Here is a 21,688-nt window from a genome sequence, read left to right as displayed (position 1 = left end):
CTGTATTCATTTCTATCTTGTCTGGGTAAGAACCTATTACCCCAGGTCACGGGGTCAGTGTGACACCCAGGTTACCACAGTTCCCTCATGTACCCATTCATTAACCACCTCGATAAGGAGAATGAACACTTAAGTGGGATGTGCATTGACTGCCTGGGCCAAGATTTGAACCTTGGCCACCAAATTCCTGCAAACGCTGCCAGATGAGCCTCCTGTTCCAGGCTACACGGCTTACTGTAAGCAGCCTCAAACTCTGTGTCGGACCAGATGGCTCTCCTGAAGGAAGACTCGGGCCGGCTGCAGCGGTGGACCACCATAGTTGTGAGAAAGACCCTCTAGATTAGACCACAAGTAAGTAAATACGTGCTCTTCTCGCCATGAACTTTGTGGGCGTTCCTTGACCTTTCCACTAAGGGTTGTCTCTTACAGAAACAATCAAGTGAGAAAGGTTGGCTTCTGGGTAGCGTACCATGTGCCCATATAGGCTAGCTGGAGTTGGCATTGACGGAGTATGCGGGCATGTTGACTGAGTCAGCTTCATGGAGTAATCGCTGGTTTGACAGTCATTCTAGCGACTTTCCATGATTCTGTGTAAACACTTATTACAATAAGCAAATAGAGGCACCAGAAATAATAGTTTCATCCTCTCAACATGCATCAATGCAGTCTAACAACAACAATAAAATTTAACATAACTAATTTGACCTGTTGCTCTCAATTTATCGTTACCGTTACCGTTGATGAGGTTACAGGCCCCATAAATTGTCTGTCGGTTTTCATAATAAACGGATAGTAAACTAACTGATTATAATAATGATGAAACATGTCAATCACTATTGATTAATTGAGAGAATTCATAACTATGGTTATTAATTAGTGTCTGTACTCAAAGGTAAATTGAGTATGATGAATGTTCAGTGTGTGGGATATAATAGTTGGATATTTGTGATACTATAATGAAAATATTAGACATGAACACTGAACTAATGGGTATATGTGCTATTATTCGTGAAAGCAATTAAGACACTACGATGTTTGAGAATAAGTGCATCGAGGACTATTATTGAGGCTAACGTTGTAAATGTTGACGGCCCTCGTAGAGCGCTGCATCAGCTGCGGAGCACGGACTGAAATCTCATCAACGGTAAACGGTAAATGTTAAACTATAATTTGGTGTAAGTCTGGATAAAAATATTGTACCAATCAAGAGCCTTGACTACAATTAGTTTGCTTCTAGCAATGCATACCAAATCGTTCTCACAACTCCTGTGGGAGGGTGCTGCAGGCAAATGGACCATAGCTCCTTATTTATTTAATCATATACATTTTATTACAAGTTGACTTCATATGATGCTCTATCAAGCTTTCACTAGTACTTGTTTTTGTGTGTAATTATATACTGAGAGCTGGCGCATCTGCAGGGTGCTGGCTTCCTGGTATCCCCTCCTCATCATGGGGACTGTGGGGACGGGTTCTTTATCGTGATGATATGGCAAGCATCTGTTTGGCACAAAATGCGGTAAAAATGTAGCAGGAGTAGGGGTATTATTTTCAAGACACATGTTTTCATGGGCAATATATGACTACTTTTTGTGTGTGGAGATAGCTTTAGCATATTCTGCGCAAACCAGTAATAAAAAAACTTTTATGGGGGTACATATATCAGGAATGCTACAGTTCCCCGTAGCACACTCCGCACGCTCTGCCGTTCACACCCATTGGTAAAGATTCGTTTTAATACCGTCGTGTCAGTATTTCATTACCTACCTTATGAAACATCACTAGCTCTTCATATATCTTTTCTACAAACGTTCAACAATCATGGAAACGCTATTTATTGTTGAAAATAGGGGATAATATTCACGAAAGAGTAGCCTCCTTTGGCGGCGGCCGCGGCGACGGTGTCGCCCCTGCAAAATAGCTCGCAGAGGGTTTAAGGTCGGGGAGCATATTCAAACTACTCCAACCGAACTTTGCGACCTGCTAAAGAGGGGTCTTCGTCCCCCTCGACCCCCCTTTTAACCAGGGGGGGCTGCAACCCCCCCACCCTTTGAACATATTTTCGAGATCATTTCCAATGCTCAATAGATTAATTTGAATATACTGAGGTATAAACAATATAGGATATAATTATATGTCCCTTGTGCTTCACAGACCACGCCTACTCCCACATATTACCCAAAAATGCGGCCTATCTTCATATCATGGTCCTTATTGAACCTATTCATCAATGAAGGAATATTGCCGAGGGTAATGACCATATATGTTAGCAATTACGCCGAATTGTTTCAGCCAATGGATAATAATGTGTCCGTCTCTCCCTTCCAACCCCGTCCCTCCCCTGCATCGCCAAACCACAAAACCCTTATTCTGCGAAACAGAATACTCTCCACACGTTTATTCATCTAAATTGCCTTCGTTATCAGATACTGTGAGCTCTCCACCGGCAAAGCTGCCTAAGGCTGGGCCAGACGGGAAAGTCAATCCCTCTTCGTCCACCACTACACCACTTTTAGCCCTTTCTCATGATTTTCTGGCAATATCTATGACTAAATATAAAATAACAAATTAGTACCTATTTATTTGGATTTCCAGACATGCAGCAATTCTGAACAGTTCCGCTAAATGGAACACGCCAGATCACGGCCCAGAAACGGGTCACGCTAAATGGAAGACGCTATAATATGTTTTGGCATTGATGACCACACTCTACTAGGATCTCTCTCTCTCTCTCTCTCTCTCTCTCTCTCTCTCTCTCTCTCTCGTGAGCGGGTGATTGCACCATAGCTACGTCACTGCTAGCCTCACACCGGGTCCTCTATAAAACATGGCAAAGTTTACCCTTCAGCCACTTATGTCTTACGTTTTTAATTACCTATATCATGTTATGAAAGTATCACTTACGGAATAGTCTGAAACATGATGCGCCAGATTATCATCCTTCCCTGACGCTTTGCTAGAAGGTTATTCCCGAAAATTTGTATCACACGGGGGGGGCGACTAAGGGTATTTTTTTACGAATACATTTAAAATCGGACAAATACGTTTTTTTCGCTCAGCATGGCCGGGGTAGCCAAAATTGCCATGTGGTAAGGTTTGTTTTCGTAAAATTAAAACCCCTCACCCTTGAAAGCCATATTTAAATGGCTCGCGCTATTGCATCATAGCCTGACTCGCGAGCCAACACACGCTGTACCATTCAGTGCCTGTAAGTACGTAAAATTTGCATTGGATTTTTTTTTTTTCCGTAAATTTTGTCATCTGTCATACCTCTCGTGCCGGATCGCAGGGAGGGTGTGAGTTGAGGAGAGGAGTGTGGTGGAGCCAGTACCTACCCAGACAACAACGGGGAAGCGCACACAACCTGTTCGTTTGTACTCCAGCCAAATTAAGGTCTTTAGAAATGACGTACAAACGCAAGTTGAGTAGTAAGAGAGCCATCAACATGAAGAAGGCTTACTGAACAAGAATGGAACGGCCAAGACCAGGAAGAGGGCAGTTTCGGAGCTTATGAAGCGAGTCGTGATCTTGCCACGCTCACCCGCCGCTCATCACCAGCTGATTCGCCACTCCCTACACCGAGTACCTCTTCACGCCCTTCTCCACCACCACCTGCTTCATCACCACCTACTCCACCACCACCTACATCACCACCAGCTGCAAAATCATTGCCACATGAAACATCACTGCAGCTCCAACAACAAATTCTGCACAGAGGTGTTCAGTTGAACCCTCCTCCTCCTGATACAAGCGAAATTTTTATCACCGTGTCGCTTTCCCAGCTACAGACACACATAGCGAGACAGAAGTGCCCAGTTTTTTTGCATATCACAATTTTATAAAAACAAAATGTAGATATGTAAAGTTTTTTTTTTTTTTTTACAGCGATTAACTGAAAAATAAAGTCTGGAACAAAACAAAACAAAACAACAAAAAAAAAAATACACTGAGTCTCCCCTATACTTCACCCAAATTTCATGAAATTCACAGAATGTCATATATTTACAGAAACAAATAACAAACTAAGATTTCAAAGCTATTGGACGTACCATATGTGCAGGAGGACCCCCCTAATTGCCCCCCTTAAGCAGTGAAACTTGTGGTATTCGGCGTGAGGGGAGACGCGTTCCCACGCTCGCCGCAACGGTTAGTGGGGGTGGGGGAAGGCCCGTACATGAGTGGTGATGATACGCATTAGTCTCCTTCTTCCATCGTGGACAGATTTTAGGATCGTAGGTGTATGACCCTAACAACTGTCCACAAAGGAAACACAAAGAAAACACAAAGGAAGAACAAACAACAGCAGACCTGCTGGTCCTTACGAGGCTGTTTGTGACAAGCTACACTAACTATCTAATCAAAGGTGGAAGATGAAAGGACAGTAAAGGCGAAGGCTCCTGTCCCCATCCTTCCAGCCAAAGCTGGCAGGAAAGGAAAAAGAACCATGCAGCATGGAAAAACTGCATGGAAATTATGTAGGAAAGAGGAAAGAACTACCATTACTGCTACCACTAACCGGGCGATAAAAAGCGGACAAGGGCACCAGTATTCGAAAGAACTTAACGTTATTGCGACAATGAGTAATATCTTAGTTGCTGATTGGATTCAAAATACTTGTCTGATCTGTTCTTGAAGGCCGTAACTGTTGTACTATCAACGACATCACAAGGAAGAGAGTTCCAAACATTAACAACTCGATTGAAGAAGAAGTGTTTAGCTTCGTGCGACGAGAATCTTTTACCACTTATCTTCAAATTGTGATTTCTTCTTGTTCTATTGATCGATCAATTATAAAGTAATCTTCCGCATTAATATCACTGAATCCTTTGAACATTTTAAACACTTCTGATCGCCTCGCATTCTTCGTTTTGATAGGCTGAATAAATTTACTTCTTTAAGCCTTTGTTCATATGACAAATTTCTCAACCTAGGAATCATCTTTGTTACTCTTCGTTGAACCCGTTCCAACTTTTCTGTCTTTTCTGTAATAGGGAGACCAAAACTGTACACATTACTCTAGACGGGGTCGAACCAATGAATTATACAGTTTTAATAATACTTTTTCCGATTTATTATTGAAGACTCGTCCGATGAAGCGAACCAATTTGTTTGCAGTCTTAACTACCTCTGAACAATGCTGACCGGGCTTTAAATCGCTTGATATAGTGATTCCAAGATCCTTTTACTTACTGCAGTAAGTTGTTGGCCATTCATTACGTACCGAACGCGATTGTTATTTTTTCCGATGTGCAACACTTTACATTTGTCAACGTTAAATTTCATTTGCCATTGATTGGCCCAACGTGCAAGTCGATCTAGATCTGATTGTAAAGCTTCTTCGTCGAGTGTCGCAGTTACTTTACTTGCAATTTTTGGGTCATCAGCAAATTTTGATACTTTGCAAGTGAGCCCATCATCTATATCATTAACATAAATTAAGAAGAGCATGGGGCCAAGCACTGAGCATTGAGGTACGCCGCTTCTGACATCGGGCCAGTTAGATGTAACACCATTTAGAACTACTCTCTTTCCGCTCAGAGAGCCAGTCCACAAGGCAATTGGGAATGTTACCCAATATACCGTGCGCCAATAGTTTGCTGAGCAATCGTTGGTGGGGGACCTTATCAAATGCCTTTTGAAAATTCAGATATATGATATCTACTGATCTGCATTCATCGAACACCTCAAAAATATAATGAAAAAAATCAAGTAAGTTAGTTAAACACGAACATTTACTACGGAAGCCATATTGCGAATTATTTATTATATTATTTTTCTTCGAAGAATTTCACTATATTGTCGCGAATGATAGTCTCCATTAACTTACAAACAATCGACGTCAGGCTAATTGGTAGATAGTTTCCTGGATGAGACTTGTCCCCCTTTTTGAAAATTGGTGTGACATTTGCAAGTTTCCAATACGACGGAATTTTTCCAGCTGATAAAGATTTATTGAATATGATGGAGAGCGGTTTACAAATTTGTTGTTTGATTTCTTTTAAGACCCTAGGGGTAATTTTGTCTGGACCAAGAGCTTTGCTTACTTTAATCTTTTCAGTTGTGCGTAAAATGTCACTTTCTACGATGAGCACGCCACTTAACATCTTTTCGGTCCTTCTAACCTCCGGCGGTTGAGGTGATAAACAATCTTCGTCGGTAAATACGGATGCGAAAAGTTATTTAGGATTGTAGCCATTTCATTTTCATTGTTCGTGGTTACCATTATCATTAGCAAGCGGTCCGATACCACAAGTGAGTGACTTTTATTATTTACATAGTTAAAAATTCTTTAGGATTAGATTTACTCGTTTTCGCTATATATTCTTCAAGATTTTTCTTGCTTCGTTTTATTAATTTCTTGGTTTCGCGGCGAATTCTCGCCAACTCTAGTTTGTCAGGCACACTCTAGAGTTGATATGTATCTACTGTATACGCGTTTTTTAGGAGATAGGCTATTTTGAATTTCGTTATTCCACCGTTTGGGTTTCAATATAAATAAAGAATTCATCAAAGAAACAAGATCGTGACACAAAGCAAAATAGGACAGGCCGGTCCAGAGAAATGCCTTTGTCCTTGTATTTGGGAGTCAAGATCCACACACAGATTATAAATAAGATTCTCATTGAGCATCTTCACACCCTGGGGCTGAGCATAAGCTACAAGGGCATGCTCCAGATAGAGAAAAAATTGGCCTATTCTGTGACAGAAAATATCAAGCTGATGGGATAGTCTGTCCTATGAATCTATGAATACAGTGGGAACCATTGACAACCTCGACCATGATCCATCAACCCAGACAGCCAAAGGATCCTTTCACGGCACAGGAATCGGCATCTTCCAGGCAGTAACAGAAGCGTACCAAGGAAAATCGGAGTCAGAATCCGGGGTAAAATCAACTTCATCGAAGTTGTAGGCCCAATACAGTTGCCAGAACACTTCCATTGTTCCTGCCATACCATGCTCTGTGAAAGATTTGAAGGTTCCGAAGAAAAACAGGCTGTACCGGACAATCCGATACCAGCTGCTATTGACGTATTATTTGATGAGAAAGCATGGCTTGAAAATGCATTACAGCTCTTGGTAAATGACCAAGATTAAGATGACAATACATGTCTGACATGGGCCGCATATCACTGCCCAGAAGCGAATTAATACAAAAGCACTCGACTGTATTGGTGCCCTACTTCCACTTTTTCAAGAGAAGGCTGCATCCATCTCAATGGTCAAGCATACTCTTGATGTCACCAAGAAGATCACTGAATACTTGAACCCAGAAAATGAACCTGTAATTGCATGTGATCAACCGCTTTTTGCTCTTGCCAAGTATGTTCAGTGGGCATGGCCACATTCTTATGGTGAAAATCAACCCGTTCCCATGTTAGGTGGACTGCATACCGAAATGAATTTCTGTAAAATGGTGGGCGATCTCTTGGATGATTCTGGATGGACTACTTTGTTGACTGACAGTGGGATCGCAACCCCTGGGCGAGCAGATTCTTACATCCATGCAAGTCATTTGAAGCGTACACGTCGTGCTCACCAAGTTACTGCTCTTGCGCTTGCCCAGCTGAAATCAGAAGCATATGATCAGTTGAAAGAAGATGGTAAAGATATGGGTACATGGAAAACAAGGATGGAAAAGAGTAGCCCCACCTTCCACTTCTGGCAAATGATTCAGGAACTGAAATTATTAGGGTTGGCTTTTGTTCGCTCCCATAGAGAGAAACAATGAACACTATGTACAATGCATGAAAGAAATGGCTCCATGGTGGTTTGCATTAGATCATCCAAACCACTCAAGATGGGTAGCACATCAGAGATATGGAGAGTCTGTCGAACAACCTGAAGGAAGGGCTACAGCAAGGATGGACTTTTTCCAAAACTTCTAGAAAATTCTCTGATGCCACCGCAGCAAGCCCATGAGCAATGTCATACATGATGTATCACTTGCTAAAATGTTTGCATCGTAGAATATGGCTGCTATATTTGTAAAATTTTCAACTGTAAATGTGACTCCTAATCAACAAATGAAGCATAATTCTAAAAATGTACGGTAGAGCCAAAGAAACAGGATGGTAGCTTTTTGGTAGTAATATAAGGTTTGTTTGCAACATGAAACTATCCCAGCTATAGATATTCATATATTTTGCACTTTCCTGTGTGCCTCATATCTGAAAATTATGTAAATGTAATTTTATGGTACTAAATATTTCTATAAAACCATTTTTTGTCCATTATATGACACAATATTTAAAATATCATAAAAAAAACTATTGCTCTAAGAAACATCTAAACATCCAATTCAAATTCCTTGACCTCAATAACATACTATTAGACATCAACATCAAATAAATAGCTCAGGTGGAATTCATAATATGGGAAATAGCAGAACCGGTCAGCCCCAGTGGTAGCAATTTTGACAAAATCCCAGATGGCCGCCACCGGAAGTTGATAGCTCTGGGCTCCCCTTCTAAAACTGATCACTGTGACCAAATAAAGTCACACGGGAAGTTTGGCGCTTTTGTCCACCGTGTAAATATTTTGACCCTAAGGCCCCTAGCTACTAAAGATTGGTGAAGCAATGATATCACAACTAAACTCACTAGCTAATGGGTGACTTCAAACTTAGACTTCTTTTCAGGTATACTTGCCAAAACTAATTGAAATAAGCTTGATGCGCCCGGGAGGTTACTTGAGGCCATTTGAATAACATCAAAATAAAGATGGCGGCATTACGAGCAGTAAGTAGCGGGCTTTTTTTTCTTTTTTTTTACGCCCTTGCACCGTCTCTCTTAAAAAAAAAAAAAAAAAAGATTTCTTGTTTAACATTTACATTTTTTTTCGAATCATAAACATCACTGATTGAACATGCTGTCCTTTCCATTGTGCTGCTGGCTTGTGGCCTTGTGGCGGTCTGTGCTTCTGAGGCTGTGCTGTTGCTGCTGGTGGTATCGGTGTCCCTGTTATGGTCAACGCCTGCTACCTGCTAAGTGTTATTCTAGTATTTTATACTCATAACACTTTGCTTTGTCTAGCTAGTCGCTATCTCCAACACTACCACTACCTCTTCGCCCACATCAGTGTACACATACTTGCATATTTCATACTTTCATATTAGTCAAGCATCTGTGTTAATTGTTATTCCCTGCGCGTGTGTTCTGGCTGTAGTAGGAAAGTTTCCTTGTCGACAAAAATAAGCCACGTCCACCTGCTGGTCGGAGACGACAAATCCCTGGGGACCGTTTAAAAGCCGCGTCACCCCCATTGACCCAGAAAATAAGAGACGAGATGCCTTCTCGCCTTCGAACCTGCCCTGATTGTCGCTTGCGCCAGGCTCCACGGTATTTCCGTGTCAAGAATGTAAAAACTGATAAAAATAGATTCTGTGTCAAAGCAAGCCAGGACGAGAGTAAAATATTAAAACTGGAGGGTATTATTGGAGGCCTCTCACAGCAGCTCGCTGAACTGAAAGACCTCATTGGTAACCCCGTGACCCTTCCCGCGCGCTCACCAGTTGACCTCCCTGCCGCCTCCGCCTCGCCCTCTCTGCCGCCCCCCCCCAACACCCATCCGCACTACAGCACCACCCACCCCCGTCTCCTCTCCGCTCCTCTCCTCCTCCTCGGACTTAGTCTTCTTCCCCTTCCCCCTCCTCCTCCTGCACCCTCTCTTCTCTCCCCTCCCCTTCCTCTCGCTGCCTCTCCCCCATCTCACACACTCCGCCATGCCTTTCTCGTCGTCCTCACCCATCACTCCCTCTCCCTCCCCCTCCGTCCAGAATCACTCCCTTTCCCCCTCTTGCTCTTCCTCTCCCCCTGCCCTCTCCTTCCTCCCCCTTCTCCTCGACCTCCTCTGCCTTGCCCCCACCCACTTCTTTCTCTTCTCATTCTCCCCTGGCCCCTGCCCCTTCTTCCCCTCCTCCTCCCTCCCTATCTCTTCCGCCACATCCACCCACCCTGTTACCACCCCTTCGTCTCTCTCCCCGCCCCTTCCTCCTGTTCCAGCTTCTCTTCCCACTTCAGGCGCCGTTCCCAGGAAGGTCTTAGTTGTTGGGGACAGTCAAATCAAGCTCACTGAGAGGTACTTTTGTTCAAAGGACAAGGACAATAGACTTAGGGTTTGCTTTCCCGGGGCAGGTATACAACACATTTCTGACAGGATTGAGGATAGTTTAGCTGGGGAAAGTACCCAGCCAATCGTCTTCTGCAGTTTCGGCGGCAATGATATCGGTAAAGTGGGAAGCGAAGAGGCACTTAAGGGAATCGTTTGCCAAAGTGAGAGACTTCGGGGGGGGGGGGGGGGGGGGTGCCGGCCATTTGTGGTATTTTGCCAAGGAGGGGGTTAGGTGAGGGAAGGCTTTCCAGGGCCTTAGCAGTAAACAGCAGGCTGGCAGCTCACTGTAAGCGTAATGGTTGGCTCTTAGCAGTAAACAGCAGGCTGGCAGCTCACTGTAAGCGTAATGGTTGGCTCTTCATTGATAATTGCGACCTCTTTTACGAGAGGGGCACCTTTTATGCCAAGGATGGGGTGCACCTGTCACTCCAGGGGGTAGAGGTTCTCGCTGACTCCCTCGAGCGATCACTTAGCACCCTACTGGATTTTTTAGAGTAGGCAAGGGGGGAGGGCCTAACATCAGTGGCTGTGCACCGCAGACTGGGACTAGGGGGCGCAGGAGTAATCGAAAGGATGTAAGAAAAGATGGGCTAACGGTTATTACACCAACAGGAGGAGTCTCAGGAACAAGATAGATCTACTGAGGGGGAAAGCATGTGTCGAGAAATTCGACATTATAGCTATCACGGAAACATGTGTGGATACTGCAAACAAAAGCTTCATGTCTGAGTATGAAATAGATGGTTATCAGAGGTTTCACAAAGATAGAAAGGGAAGAAGGGGAGGGTGTGGCACTTTATGTTAAAGATACACTTAACTGTTCCGCTAACAATTCTGTTCAAACAAATGGCAACTCAGAATCAGTTTGGGTGGACGTCCACAAAGGGAAAGACAAACTAATTCTAGGGGTTCTTTACAGGCCACCCAACCTTAGAAGGCAGGACACTGATATATTACTACAAGAGGTAGGCAGGGCGAGCAGGAACAAAATGCCTGCATTATGGGGATTTTAACTATAGGAATATAGACTGGGAAGGCGTGGTGGTTGATTTAGAATCTGAGGATTTTCTGAAAGTAATACAAGATAATTTTCTCAAGCAGACAGTGGCGGAGCCCACCAGAGGAAATAACATTTTAGACTTAGTCCTGACTAACAACGAGAATATGATCATTGAGCTAGATGTTGGGGGAGAATTAGTGGCAGTGATCACAAGGAAATTAGGTTTAAACTAGACTGGTGACCTATGAACTCAACTCTGTTGGTGCCTGACTTTAGAAGAGCTGATTATGATGGGCTCAGAAGATACCTTGAGGAGGTAAACTGGGGAACCTTAGGGCTAGATGAGGGCTAGATCTCAGGGCTGGAACCGGAAAGACAGGGGAATCATGTAGAAATGACCTACAATAATTTAGTGAGTAATTACAGGGGGTCAGAGACAGCATATCCCGTACCAAGCACGTAGGAAGGAAAATAACGACCCCAAATGGATGACCCGCAGACTCAAGCATGAGATAGGCTTGAAGAGAGGAATTTATAGGAAAATAAAGAACGGAGAAACCCACCTCAAGGGTAGGTATGTTGAACTAATGTAGCGTGGAAAGAGAAAATTAAATTGAAATAAATAAATAAAGCTACATCCCTTTTTATGACAACCACTATGGTGGTGATGGGATGTGGTAGCGTGGTAGTCGTCGAGCGCTGGTCCCGGATGTTAAGGCCTCAGGACAAGTGAACACTCGTTCCGAAGTTTGTGACCAGAAGGGCGTTACTTGTGTGGTTAATTATGGAAGGTGGGAGGATTTCCGTGGGAACCACTTTTTGAGACAGCATTAAGAAACTGGATGGTGATAATGTACTATGGGGGGGTGGATGTGTGTATGGTTCAGTAATCTCAAATGAGCAGCAAAACAGGCTCCAAATGATAACACTCAGTAAGGTTATATATAAATATGTATTTGGTTTCCTTTTGCAAAGGTTAGCGGAGTACTAATAAAAATAAGATAAAAATGAATGACTGACAGGCTGTAGGCCTCTAATCTAGCTAGCTACCGGCACAAGGAAGATTTGGGGAATACACAGAATGCTTAGCTCTAGTTGCTGGATGCGGAGGAGGAGCTGGCGTGAGTGTCGGGCTCGGCAGGGGACGTTCACGATGGGAATGGGCGGTCCTGGTGATGGACAGACGGCGCCGCTTGATGTGGAGATGGAGCGGCTCGGTGGTGTGAAGAGGCGGGCGCCCTTTGATGTAGGGAGCAGCTTGGGGCAGTGGTATTTCAGCCCCAGGACAGTCGAGGGCAGGTTACCCCGCCATACAAGTTCCCATTCTGTAGTCCGTCTCACCCTGCAGGCCGTGGGTGGTTTTCGGGGGCTGAGTGGAGAGATGGACACCTCTCACTCAACTCCAACTCGCTGCCTTTCCTTGCTAGGGCTGCTGCTCGTCTCCTGACTAGCCTCACACAGAAGGCCGTGGGTGGGGTGTTAGTCTCCCAAGCTTCTGGCTTGCTGCAGTGGTGCTTGTCTCTCTTCTCTCCAGCTTCTGGCCCTCTTCCTCCTCCTCCTCCTCGCTTACTCATCAGCTTCTCCTCCATCACGTGATCTTTTAACCCCGCATTACTGACTCTCTCTCCCTTCCGGAACATTCTTTTACAATCAAACCCCTACCTATCTAACTAACTAGTTATTGGTTTCTTGGAGGGGTTCGAGGCTTTGAGATGAGGGATTTCAGTAACTCGTTCATATATTCGCTCAATCGCTCGCCGTGTTATCTTCTCATAACCTTTTACGCACTTACATTCTTCAGTTACCCATTCACTCTTTCACTCTCACTCACTGACTTACTCACATTCTCGTTCACTCACATTCGGACCGTTACACGGCTCCCTCCTTCCTGAGACTGAAATCCCTTTCTCAAAGTGTCTAACCCATGGGTAACATGTCTAAAAACAATCACATTTCTACTCACTCCAAATAAAACATTGTTACATCATATATAAAACATCCTACTAAACATAAAAAAAAATACATTACTAGATTATTTAAGGGTCACAAAAAAAATTGGTTTTCAATCGCGGCCAACCATATAGTACTACATTATTCCATAATACAGGCACGAGTGCCTTGGGGTCTCATCAGGACCCGGCATCCTGGTAGGGTGTCAGGTCCCACCTCCTCCTGGCATCCGGGGTTGCGTGGTAGGGCCTTTCCAGCCCCTTTTCCACACCTTCTGCAGGGAGCCCAGGTCGTCCCAGATATTCCTGGTGGGGTTGACGAGGTTCTTCTGGGTCCCCATGCTTCCTCGGGTTTCGCTGACCCTGGATGCGGGAGAGATTTCCCAGTGCCACTCTGCACTGCAACAAAGAGGGTTCATTACTGTCCTGCACCGCACAACTCTGTCCCAGGAGCCTACCTAAACTTCTTCTATTAGCCTTCGGGGCGGCCTTCTTTCCCTCGTGGGACGTTGTTCAACTTCGTCCTCATCACTATCGTCCACCGGTGGTACGAGTACTTCCTCCTGTTCGATGAGGATTTGTTCGTTTCCTGCGTATGGTTTGATTTTTTCGGCCGCACGTTGTATTCGTGTTCCATTGAAAACATTCTCTAGCACATGCACTTCCATCCCTAAGTATTTCTTTAACTTTGTACGGACCTAACCACTTCACTCCCAACTTCCGCTGTACCGAGGACTCACCTTGTTCCTTTTTCACCCAGACCAAACTGTTAAGTTCTACCCTCTGATTAGTTCTCCCTCGATTAGCCTTGTCTCGCCACTTTTGTGCTCTCTCCCTATTAGTTTCTTTAACCACCTCATGCGCGATTTTTATGTCCGCGTCATCATCGTCTTGTGGTAAGGGCGCACTTACACTTCGTGGCGCGTAACGAGAGAACATTAGGTAGAACGGTTGCTCCCCGGTGGTTTCGTGCACTGCCGCGTTTAAGACTGTCTGGCACTGCCCGAGATAGTTTGGCCACCGGTGGGGGTGTCCTCGGCACAACGTAGCTAGGACTGATTTCATTGTTCTGTGGATCCGTTCTGAGATAGAGTTGCCTTGGGGATGGTAAGGAGTGCTGAACACCAACTGGGTGCCCATTCTGGTACATAGGTCTTTGACAATGGTTGCGTGGAACTCGCGCGCATTGTCCGTTAAGAGCACTTTCGGTGCCCCAAAATCTCCCATGTACGTTTGCAAACCCTTCACTACCTCCTCCGCTAACCTTGATCTCATCTTTATAAATTTTACATACCTAGAGTAGTGATCTATAAGCGTCAGGACATATCGATGTCCGCTGTTGCTCGTGTGCATATCTGTGATGTCCATACTAATTCTCTCAAGGGGTTTATTACATGGTGGAAGCTCTTGCCATTGCATTTGAAGGCCCCTAGCAGTTTTGAGTTGCTGACAAGTTATACATTCTTTAATATGCTTTCTCATATCTGCTCTCAAGTTGGGCCAGTAAAAATAGTCTTCTGCCTTGAGGGCAGATTTGAGAAAACCTAAATGACCCGACTCTCATGTGCAAAACTTAGAGCCTGCCGCCTTAATTCATTTGGTATTACCAGGGTGTACAATATGGTGTTGTCTTTCTTCCTGCGGGTGGAGTATAATATTTCATCCTCGATGTTAAATTGTGCGAGGGTTGCTCTAGAGTATTTTGAGCGTGGGATACATCCTCCCTCTAAATACTGTCTCATCTCCCTCCACCTTGGTTCCTGCATTTGCAACTGGCTAAACTCTTCTCTTGTTTTCCCCAGAAATAACTCACTTTGGCCGCCCCAAGGTCTTATAGGTCTTACTGGGCGACTTAATTGGTCAGCCACCACGTTCTTTTTCCCTGATTTGTAATCAATTGAAAAATGGTAATCCCTCATTTCTAAAATCCACCGATTCATGCGGGGTGATTTAGTTTTTTGCCTAAAGATGGAGACTAGCGGTTGGTGATCTGTCCGCACAAATACCTTCGTGCCCCACAGGAAATGGTGGAACTGGCGACATGCCAAAACTATAGCTAAAGCTTCCCTGTCGGTGGTTGAATACCTCATTTCTGCCGGGCGAAGTTTTTTGGAAAAATAACCGATGACCCTGGGTAAATTATTATCATCGATTTGCATTAGCACAGCACCCACATGGGTGAGGCTGGCATCTGTTTCTAGGATGAAGCTTCTTGACATATCTGCCCGTCCTAGGATGGGGGCTGCTATTAATTTCCCTTTGAGAGTCTCGAAAGCCAGCTGACACTCTGTTGACCATTCGAATTGTAATCCCTTTTGGGTTAAGTTAGTTAAGGGGGCGGCTAGTTTCGAGAATTGCCCAATGTGTCGTCTGTAAAATGAACACATTCCCAGGAATCTGCGGGTTTCTTTAACGGTTGTTGGGGCTTTCATTTTGTCAATTGCTTCGATGTTTTTAGGGTCCGGTCGATATCCTTCCCGAGAGAATACATGCCCTAAGAATTTGACTTCCTTTTGCCCAATGTTACATTTTGATAGGTTCAACTTGATTCCTACCCCTCCCATGTGCTCGAAGGTCTCATGGAGTCTACTGAGAAGGGTATTAAAGTCAGGTGCACTTATGATCACGTCGTCTAAGTAAGTCTTTATCCATTCCGCCCTTAAGAGGGGTGCAAGGGCGGTTTGTAACTGTCTACTAAAAATAGCTGGGGAACAAGACAAGCCAAAGGGTAACCTTTTAAATCGGTATAAATTAATCCCCTCAGTAAATGTGGTTAAATCCCGGCTTGGTTCGTCTAAAAGCACTTGATAGTATGTATCTTTCATATCTAAGGTGGCATAGTATTGCTGTCCCGACACTCTCTACTAGTTCCTCAAGTTTTGGTAGAGGGTGTATGTCTACTGCTAAATGGGTGTTAACCTTGCGGTAATCTAGGCACATTCTTTTCTCGCCGGACGGTTTACTGACCAGAACTATTGGTGACAACCAGGCGGCTTTAGATGGTTCTATTATGTCTCTCTGCGCTAGGTCCTCTATAATCTCTGCTATCAGCTCCTTTGCTTTTTCTGGGTATCTATAAATGGGGGCCCTGCATGGTACGGGATTCTCGACATTAATGTGGGCTGGGGGCGCTGTTATCAAGCCTAACTCATTTTTGTCTACCATAAATAACAACTCGTGGCGCCGTATTGTTTGGAATAATTTTTGTTTCTGTTCTTCATCTAAGTGAGTCCAATCTCTTTCGCTTAATATGGTGTTTAATTTGTCTCCTCTGGACATTTTCCCTGGGACCGCGTCATTTTCGGGCCCCATCGACTCACTGATCGTGGTTTTTAAGCATTTTGCCTCCGGAAACTCTTCAAGGTTACTGTTGATTATTTCATAACGTGCCAGGAATACCCCTTGATGTAGTGTTAGGTTTAATTTACTATTATTGATCATTGGGAGGAAGATGGTTTTTTCCTCGGTTACCTCCGTAATGAGAGGCAACCCTCCTTGCACGTTCTTATGTTCCGGGTCAACCACCAGGGTAGTACCAGGTGCTTCATCCACTTTGATTTCCCTCATAGCAGCACTGAAAGGCGGTAATTTTAATTTTGCTCTTAGTCTCACGAAAGCTTTGGCCGGGGAAGATTTGTGGGTGGCAATGGATTGGATCTTTATGTGCATCACCTTCCCGTAGCGATGTTCATTATATTTAAGTGGGTAGGTGACATTATTCCAGGTAATTCTCTTGTTTCGGTGGTCAAGGGTTAGGGTTATTCTTCCCAGGGCATTCATGCCCAACAACAAGGCTGGTTCTAAGTAATTATCGGGTACGATGGCTAGGGGTACCTCTAAGGGTTGGTTGTCACCAACTATGATGGAGGTAGTGGTTTGCCCTAGGATTCTGAGTTTCTTCCCTGTGATACCCTGTAATCGCGGGATGGTTTTTCCTGTAACTACCTTGAGATTGAGTTGTTGCACCACACTCTCTTTGATTAGTGACGTTTCGCTACCAGTGTCGAGCAGGGCCTCTAGCATATGGCTTTTGATGTTGACTGTGATTATTGGGGACCTAGCTTGCGCCAGTCACCGTGTCTGAAAGGTCTTCCTTCCTGGACAACCAGGGTACCCTCTTCGGCAGTTCATCCTCAAACAATCAAAACACGAACCGGGAAGCGGATTCTTAAAACATGACTGCACGTCGTGTGTTGTGGACCTACAATACGGGCAGTACACGGATGTCCTTCTCTCTCGATGTTGTTTCTTTTGCTCTTCCCACCGCTCTAGTCTGCGCTCGATTCGATCGAGATAGGAGGCTAAGGCGGTAGGTTCGGCCAAGGATTCAGCCTTCGGGGATGTTACTGGTGATGCTCCCGTGCCTGATGCACCAGCTGGAGGAGCGTCGTCCGTCACCATAAAGACACTGTCTTTTTTCCTTGCTAGGGCTACTAGTCGTTCCACCTCTAGTTTTTCCATAAAGGTGTCGAGTGGCACGTGATTATCCATATATATTTCTAGCCTGTCTCTACTATCTCGAGGCATTCCCTTTAGCAACTTTGTTTTTATCAACTTTTCCCTCTTTGGCACTTCTCCTGGATTTGATTTTACCTCTAGGAGTGCGAATTTGCATTTAAGTTGGGTGACAAATTCGGTCGCGTCTTCCTCATATGAGTATTTGAGGTCATTTAAGGCGTCGAATACCTTTCCTTTACTCTGATCTGTTAGTTCTTTGATCAGTGATATCTTGAATTCTTCCCAGTCCACAACCGGGCCATGCTTCAGAGTGCTTTGAATGTAAACCGCTAATTCCGCGTCTACTCGACTCAAAGCTATTCTTTTTCGATCTTCCCCCCGTGGGGTGCATTGTTCTATCTGGGAAAGGAATACCTCTAATCTGCCTCCTCCTTCTACTCCTTTCAAGTGTCTTCTTTCAAGGATGGGTATGTCCCTTGGTTTAAGTAGTGGTTTGGTAGGCGAGTCTTCTTGGCTTCTACGTAATCGGTCCACTAGTCCTAACATTGATGTTTTTAGAAAATCTACTTCTTCCTCGAGTTCCTCCATTTTCACGGTGTCACCCGCTTGTGGCTCTTTCTTTGACTGTGTTTGTGCCCTAGGGTCTTCTTGATCAGTGTCAGTACGCTGTTGGTCTGGGCAGTGTTCACTTTCCCATGGACCCAGCAAGTCAGCTATCTCTTCCTTTACAGTTTTCTCCATTGTGTCAAAATTTCCTAAGTTCCCTCAGTATCAAATTTTACAGTTTACTCAACTAAAGAGAAGAGAACAATCAAAGCAAACTAATAAAACAAATATATAAAACCCATAAACTCAAACGAAACCACCTTCGAACACATGAGAAAGGGAGGTTAAGCACTTGTTTGATCGTGATAATTACCGCGCCATTGCAGACTACTACTTTCCATTACTCTGCGAGAGACTTTTACCACGCGCTCGCTCCTTCCACCTCTCCCTTTCCTCCTCATATACTGCCTGAATGCAGTCATCCTCAAAGAAATTCCCGGCTTTTCCTCCCGGGGCACGAAAAATATCTACCTGAATGTTCTGCTCCTCTACCTCCAATTCCCTTGGAATATGACTATGCCCTACAAGTGCTACTCTAAACATGTTCTCTGGTGTTATGAACACCGAGAGAGAAAAAAAAGGAAATGCAAACACACCAAAAAAAATACGTTAAGACTGCAAAGCAATAGGGCGACCAACAATCAACAGAAAAAAAAAAAATAATAATTATACTGTCTAGTTGACTCTGCTTCAACAACGGGGGGGGGGGAATGGTTCACAGGGAAATCCCACCGCAAAAGCCACCATATGTAGCGTGGAAAGAGAAAATTAAATTGAAATAAATAAATAAAGCTACATCCCTTTTTATGACAACCACTATGGTGGTGATGGTATGTGGTAGCGTGGTAGTCGTCGAGCGCTGGTCCCGGATGTTAAGGCCTCAGGACAAGTGAACACTCGTTCCGAAGTTTGTGACCAGAAGGGCGTTACTTGTGTGGTTAATTATGGAAGGTGGGAGGGTTTCCGTGGGAACCACTTTTTGAGACAGCATTAAAAAACTGGATGGTGATAATGTACTATGGGGGGGGGGGGGGGGATGTGTGTATGGTTCAGTATTCTCAAATGAGCAGCAAAACAGGCTCCAAATGATAACACTCAGTAAGGTTATATATAAATATGTATTTGGTTTCCTTTTGCAAAGGTTAGCGGAGTACTAATAAAAATAAGAAAAAAATGAATGACTGACAGGCTGTAGGCCTCTAGTCTAGCTAGCTACCGGCACAAGGGAGATTTGGGGAATACACAGAATGCTTAGCTCAAGTTGCTGGATGCGGAGAAGGAGGAGCTGGCTTGAGTGTCGGGCTCGGCAGGGGACGTTCACGATGGGAATGGGCGGTCCTGGTGATGGACAGACGGGCGCCGCTTGATGTGGAGATGGAGCGGCTCGGGTGGTGTGAAGAGGCGGGCGCCCTTTGATGTAGGGAGCAGCTTGGGGCAGTGGTATTTCGGCCCCCAGGACAGTCGAAGGGCAGGTTACCCCGCCATACAAGTTCCCATCCTGTAGTCCGTCTCACCCCGCAGGCCGTGGGTGGCTTTTCGGGGGGGGGGGGCTGAGTGGAGAGATGGACACCTCTCTCACTCAACTCCAACTCGCTGCCTTTCCTTGCTAGGGCTGCTGCTCGTCTCCTGACTAGCCCGCCTCACACAGAAGGCCGTGGGTGGGATGTTTGTCTCCCAAGCTTCTGGCTTGCTGCAGTTTTTTTTTTTTTTTTTTTTTTTTACGTTGATTGCCTATTGCGCCGGTAGGCATCTTCCCGGTGGGGCCTGATGGTCGGCCCAAGGCTTCTTCCAGGTGGGGCCTGATGGTCGGCCCAGCCCGTTCTGGCGCAGGCGAGTGTTTATAGTGGCGCCATCTTGCATTGGCTCATGCTGCCCCCCGGAACTCGTTCTTGATTCGCTTGGACGGCTTCCTCTAGAGTCCGGGTTGATGGGTGGTCTTCAGGACAGCATGTGGGTAGTTTTAAGCCACTCGGCGGTGACTGAAAAATCCGAGTGGTAGCGTGGGGATTCGAACCCGCGTCGTCCATCACGCGGTGTATGTGGGCCCAGTACGCTACCACCTACGCCACCGCAGTGGTGCTTGTCTCCTCTCTTCTCTCCCGCTTCTGGCCCTCTTCCTCCTCCTCCTCGCTTACTCATCAGCTTCTCCCCTCCATCACGTGATCTTTTAACCCCGCATTACTGACTCTCTCTCCCTTCCTGAATATTCTTTTACAATCAAACCCCTACCTATCAAACTAACTATAGTGCGCGCCAGCTATTTTGGCCCGTGAAGGAGGAGCTTCACGGGAAAGCCTAGGTCATTAAGCTCTTAAAGCGTTGCCACATATCTGTCGCTCCGCCTCCAACAGGGTCTAGCTCCCACCCATCTCTCTCTCTCTCTCTCTCTCTCTCTCTCTCTCTCTCTCTCTGTCCCGAATTTTAACAGATTTTGTACTTCATGATAAAGATTTATCTCCCTCATAATTTACTTACAACAATATCGACTTCTTTTCCACACTACCCAAGAGGTAGAAGTCAAAGCGCGTTTTTTTTTAAGAGGTGTCCCCGGGAGGCCTATTCCTCTGCAAACATCTAAGACGAATCATCATCAGACGTTAGAGATATAATGAAAGAATCAACGAAGTGATCTATAACTATATCTGTGGCTGTATCATCATCTTGAATTTTTTCAGCGTGCGTGACGGCATTTTTCCAATTTTCACCTGTTACGTTGTGAAGTGCTTCTTGAGTCAGGTCTTTTAAAGTGGCAATCTTGAATTTGTTGCGCTTGGCCACATAGCCTTTCACCTGAGCCCATATGAGCTCTATTGGGTTATATTGGCAATGGTATGGTGGCAGGCGGACAACCCTGTGGCCGTGTTCAGAGGCAATCTTGTCAACCACGTAATTGGTGTCGTTGGCATTAACGTGTTGGGAAACAAGATGCAGGAGCTGACTCTTCAGAAGGCCATCTTGCACTGTCACTCCTTTCTCCTCCAGCCATTGTCTTATTGCTGATTTGTTGCTTGATGTTGTTGGAGGCTTGTGAATTTTTCTTGAGTGGTAGGACGCATTGTCCAGCACTATTGCCGAGGACGGAGGAATATTAGGCAACAGTTTGGTCACAAACCAATCCTCGAACGTCTCAGCATTCATTTGTTGGTGGTAATCTCCGTCATTCTTGGCCTGGAATACATGGGCTGCCCCTGGTACGAAGCCATGTTTTGTTCCTGCGTGAACAATTATCAAGCGGCTTCCCTTTCCTGTCGGCACCTGCAGTCCCGTAGGCTTCTGTGACGCCCCGTCTGTCCAACACTTGGATACCGTGTAATTTTGATTAATCCAAGTTTCGTCTAGGTAGACAATGTTTTTATCTTCATTTTTTATTTTCCTCATCTCATTGAGGAAAACAATACGTGCGTGTGTCACGTCATCACGCTCCATTAAAAATTTTCGGCCGTCAACACGTGCATAGGTAAATCCTATTTTTTTTAGAACTCTTCGTAATGTAGTTTTGCTGCCAGGGTATGAAAGGGTATTCTGCATTTCCCTGTAAATTGTTTCCACTGTAGGTATTTCA

The 21,688-nt window shown here is 45.0% G+C and overlaps 1 protein-coding gene across 1 annotated transcript; it reads right to left on the bottom strand.

Moving 5' to 3' along the window:
* Nucleotides 1-17,057: 17,057 nt before the first annotated feature.
* Nucleotides 17,058-18,460, bottom strand: LOC126994880 (uncharacterized). The gene has a single exon (XM_050854145.1). The coding sequence runs from the start codon at nucleotides 18,259-18,261 to the stop codon at nucleotides 17,134-17,136; it is 1,128 nt and encodes a 375-aa protein (XP_050710102.1). The 5' UTR covers nucleotides 18,262-18,460; the 3' UTR covers nucleotides 17,058-17,133.
* Nucleotides 18,461-21,688: the final 3,228 nt, after the last annotated feature.

The sequence above is a fragment of the Eriocheir sinensis genome, unplaced genomic scaffold, assembly GCF_024679095.1.
Source record: "Eriocheir sinensis breed Jianghai 21 unplaced genomic scaffold, ASM2467909v1 Scaffold903, whole genome shotgun sequence".
In the NCBI taxonomy this organism is placed as follows: Eukaryota; Metazoa; Arthropoda; class Malacostraca; order Decapoda; family Varunidae; genus Eriocheir; species Eriocheir sinensis.
Note: the sequence above shows the minus strand (reverse complement) of the source record. Positions and strands in the feature narration are given on the sequence as shown.

Coding starts and splice junctions, on each gene's coding strand:
- LOC126994880 (XM_050854145.1), bottom strand. CDS start 18,261: ATGGAGAAAACTGTAAAGGAAGAGATAGCTGACTTGCTGGGTCCATGG.